The sequence below is a fragment of the Ichthyophthirius multifiliis genome (genome assembly GCF_000220395.1).
Source record: "Ichthyophthirius multifiliis unplaced genomic scaffold scaff_1120509250591, whole genome shotgun sequence".
Classification (NCBI taxonomy): Eukaryota; Ciliophora; class Oligohymenophorea; order Hymenostomatida; genus Ichthyophthirius; species Ichthyophthirius multifiliis.
The window spans coordinates 1-4,226 of record NW_004086610.1 but is presented as its reverse complement, the minus strand read 5'-3'; the positions used below and the strand labels follow the sequence as shown (position 1 = coordinate 4,226).

The 4,226-nt window shown below is 16.4% G+C and overlaps 2 protein-coding genes across 2 annotated transcripts, besides 2 other annotated features; both read right to left on the bottom strand. All coding sequences in view use genetic code 6, as the record gives it.

The window, feature by feature from the left end:
- Window positions 1-262: 262 nt before the first annotated feature.
- Window positions 263-308: a microsatellite.
- An 883-nt stretch (window positions 309-1,191) lies between these two features.
- On the bottom strand, window positions 1,192-2,394 carry IMG5_083720 (hypothetical protein; the record flags this gene model as incomplete). Its single annotated transcript, XM_004036358.1, has 6 exons — window positions 1,192-1,425; window positions 1,505-1,747; window positions 1,804-1,977; window positions 2,021-2,105; window positions 2,147-2,275; window positions 2,326-2,394. The coding sequence occupies 6 exons, from the start codon at window positions 2,392-2,394 to the stop codon at window positions 1,397-1,399; spliced, it is 729 nt and encodes a 242-aa protein (XP_004036406.1). The 3' UTR covers window positions 1,192-1,396.
- Window positions 2,113-2,138: a microsatellite.
- A 520-nt stretch (window positions 2,395-2,914) lies between the features above and the next one.
- Window positions 2,915-3,705, bottom strand: IMG5_083710 (scramblase family protein, putative; the record flags this gene model as incomplete). Its single annotated transcript, XM_004036357.1, has 2 exons — window positions 2,915-3,258; window positions 3,318-3,705. 2 exons carry the CDS (start codon window positions 3,703-3,705, stop codon window positions 2,915-2,917), a joined length of 732 nt encoding a protein of 243 aa, XP_004036405.1.
- Window positions 3,706-4,226: the final 521 nt, after the last annotated feature.

Here is a 4,226-nt window from a genome sequence, read left to right as displayed (position 1 = left end):
TTTATTTAAATTATTATTATTATGTTATATATTATTTTTTTATATTTTTGAGTTTTTAATAAAAACTAAAGAAAATATATACTAATAATATAATTAAGTATATATTAACTATTAATTAATTTAATTAAGGATATAACTATATTTATTTTATTTGTACTTTTTAATTTAATTTTTAAATTTTTGTATTAAATTGTATATATTTTATCTTAATAATTTACATCTTTCATTTTTTTTATTAAATCTAAAGTAAAAAATTATAATATAATTTAAAAAAAATGAAAATTTCTAATTTTAAAATAATAAAAATTAAAAAAAAATTATTTAATAAACATATCCAAATAAAAATAATTAATAAGATTTCAATTATATAATTTATTTATAAAATTAAAAAATAAAATTTTATATATTAAAGTATGTAATAATAATAAGCAAAATTAAGCCCCTTAGGAAGAGTTCCAGATATAACCTATCATGATTTATAATATTTATAATTTGTAAATGATTCAAGGATTAAAAAAAAATAATTGAAAATTAAATCTTTTTATTTATTCCATAAATGTTAATATAATTGTTTAAAAGATTTTAAAAATAAAGAAACTGAAAGCTGTTTTGCAAAATGTGAGCAAGGTTTCATTTTTTTAAATTATTTTATTTATGAAATATATTTAATAAAAAATTTAAAAATTAACATATTTATAATTATAGTCCTTGATGATTTTGTAAATTTTAGAAATTCAATAAAACCTTAAAATAAGTTTTTTTATGGAATCCCATATGATAAAAAAGTAAGAGAACAAATGGATTTAACAGAAGAGCTAACTATAGAGGGGTAATAAAAAATATTTAATTATAGTATAAAAATTTAAATTGAATATTCATTATTTTTATAATTAAAATAGTTATAAAAAAATAAAAGATTATAAAAATAAATTAGATGTTTATATTTAAAATTTACAAACTAAATTAAATGAAATAGAACAATTAAATAAAAATTGAATAAAATAAGAAAATATATAATATATTATGTTTTTAACAAAATATCAAAATGAATATATTATTCATATATTTTTATTTTGAAATTTAAAATTAAATATATATATATAAATAATAAATCAATATATTTAATTTTATATATCAATCTTTTTTTTTCTTTCTGTTTTCTTCTTATAATTCTTCATAATAATTCTAGGCTAAAGAATTAACAATAGAAATAACAAAATAAACAATCATGAAAAATATAAAATAATCCCAAAGTTATCCAATAAAAGGTTTATTTTCATCAGGAACATATGGTGAATGCAACATTTTTCTTTATTTTTATAACATTTCACTAAGATTATGTTTGAAAAATGGTAAATTAGATTCTAAAAATTGCAATAATAAATCAACATATTTTTCAGAAAAAACAAATATCACAAAAATCATCTTTTTTTTTTGTTTAAAAAAAAAAAAGATATTAAAATATATAGTAAAAAAATAAATATTATATTTAAAAATATTTTACTTGAATATGAACTTTTATTATTGATTTTCCAATTGCAGTAGCAATAAAAAAAGTTAGAAAAGGAATACCAAAATGTCCACATGTTATACCTATTTAAATTTAGAATGCGATTATGTATAAAAATACCTGCTAAATCAAATAATGGATTAGGTATAGAAGCACATAATAAAACTGTTATAAATCCATATTTTTAAAGGTTATTATAAATAGCTCTTTTTAAAATGGAGACAATATCCTTATCATCTAAAAAAATTATAAATATATATTATATTATCTTATTTATTTTATTTTTAAATTACCTTTATGTGCTTCAACTTCTTCTAATTCTTAATTTTTTTTCTAACTTGCTCTTGCTGCTTTTGCAACAAAATATGGAGGCAACTCACCGATTGCAGTTCCTAATCCCCATAAAAAGGCTTCTAATTAAACTGAAAGTAAGATATCTAAAAATGTTACAGGCTATTCAACTTTTTCTATTTTTTAAATACTTATTTTATTCTTTAAAAAAAAAATTACCTGGGCAATCGTCAAATTTCTAAAAATTCCATTTACTAGGAATCATTTTAGGAATCGATTTACAATCATAAGCAACCATTGTGACCTGAAATAATAAAAAAAATAAAAAAAATAAAAATATATTACTTTTGCAATCCAAGGACCTAGATATAAAACAAAGGTATGTAATCCAGTTCCTAAACCTATAGAAGAAGCGACTCCTAAAATAATCCAATATGCACAAAAATATCCTACATTTTCAAATTATCTAAGGTACTTGTTATAAAAATTATTTTTATTATATTATGTTTTTTTTTTATAAATACTGGTGTATGGACACCTTCTACTAAATAAGGAGTGATTATAAACAAAGTCAATAAAGTGAATGGAACCATATGTTTAATAATAAATTATAAAATTGATTTTAAGAAGTTTATAACAACTAAAGTAAAATAATAAAATGTTTTTATAGGATTAGAATATATAGAAATCGTATCTAATTATTGATGTTTTACATCTTCAATTTTATTATTTTTCTATTATTTTTTTTAAATATCTTGCGATTTTTACTTAGCCGTCATATTTTATTTTTTTAATTATTTATTTTTACAATTTATGAAATATGTATTTATAGATTTAAATATATGTATCTAATAAATATATATATATATATAAATAATTTTTAGTGTATTTATCTTATTTAAATTTATTTTTATCTAAAGTATTTATAAAATAAATTAAATTTTAGAAAAGTTTTATACTTTAGTTATTAGAAAATTAAATTAATATTTTTGCATAGAAATGTTTTTTTTTAAAAAATAAAATAAAATAAATATATTTCATTAATTATATTAATTTTTAAAAATAAAATTATATTCAAAATTTTTTTTTTTTTTTATCAAAAGAAAATTTACTTCAAAAATTTTCAAATAATAAATAATCTATCAAAATAGTTGCACAAATAATTAATACTTTTTCTTCAACAGTAGCATCGAAAGGAAAAGTAATACCAAACTTATCAGCTTTTGTACAGTATTCTTTTTAGAGTCCATCGAAAATATGTTTTATTGATCCAACTTTTTCATCGTTTCTATTAAATATATTATACTCTATAATTTAGCAACTATTACCAAAACAAGAAGCACAAAATACTCCTCCTTGAAATAACTAAGCTTTTAATAAATAAGATAAAGAATCGTTTTTATCATAAATCTCAAGTTCATGAAATAAGCAAGTGAATATTTAGCAAGTAAATGGCTCTTTTTTATTAAATAAAAAAATCATCAAATATTTTTATTTTATTTTTTAACAAAAAAACCTAAAACTTTTCCTATATATAAGTTTTTATAATTAATCAACATTTAAGGTCTTGCAAAACATAAAAAAGTGCATTTAAAAGGTTTTTCAATTTAAATAATAGTTTCTTTGTATATATTTTCGCCTTTAATTTCTAAAGATCTATGTGAAGGCGGAAAACAACATTTTTATAAGAAAAATTTCTTTTCTTCTGTAAATTTATAAATGAATTCACGATGTTCGAAGTTTTCATCTGATTTTATTAACTGATATATGTTTTCTTATTCGCAACAATTGACAAAGCATAAACCACATGAACAATATAATGGAAATATGCAAGGATTAAATCTTTCTTAAGGATCTGCCTGTTATATTAATAATACTTATTATATTAAATCTAATGATTTCATAAATGTATATATAGTTTTTTAATTATATTATTTTATTATTTAAATTGATATATAATGTATAAATTTAAATATTTAAATCTATAATTCATACTTTTAATTAAATGTTATTTTTATTATATCTCGTTTTTATTTTGCATAAATAAATTTCACAAATAAAATATTTTTATTTGTGATAAATTTAAAAAATAAATTCATTCTCTTAATTCAATTATAAATATAGTTCATTATATAATATATAATTGTTTATTGTAACATAGTTAATTTATAATAAAATATTTTTAAATTAACTAATATATATAAACAATTTTAAGATATTAATATAATTATAAAAATATAATATATCTTTTTAAATATTTTATCAGTATATAAATTAAATATTTTTATAGAAACATATTTTAAAATAAATAATTATAATAATTTATATATTAAAAAAATATAGAGAATTAATAAGTAAAAATTTTAAAAAGTATATACTATTTAATTTAAATAAATTAAAAATTTATATAATTATATAATTAAAT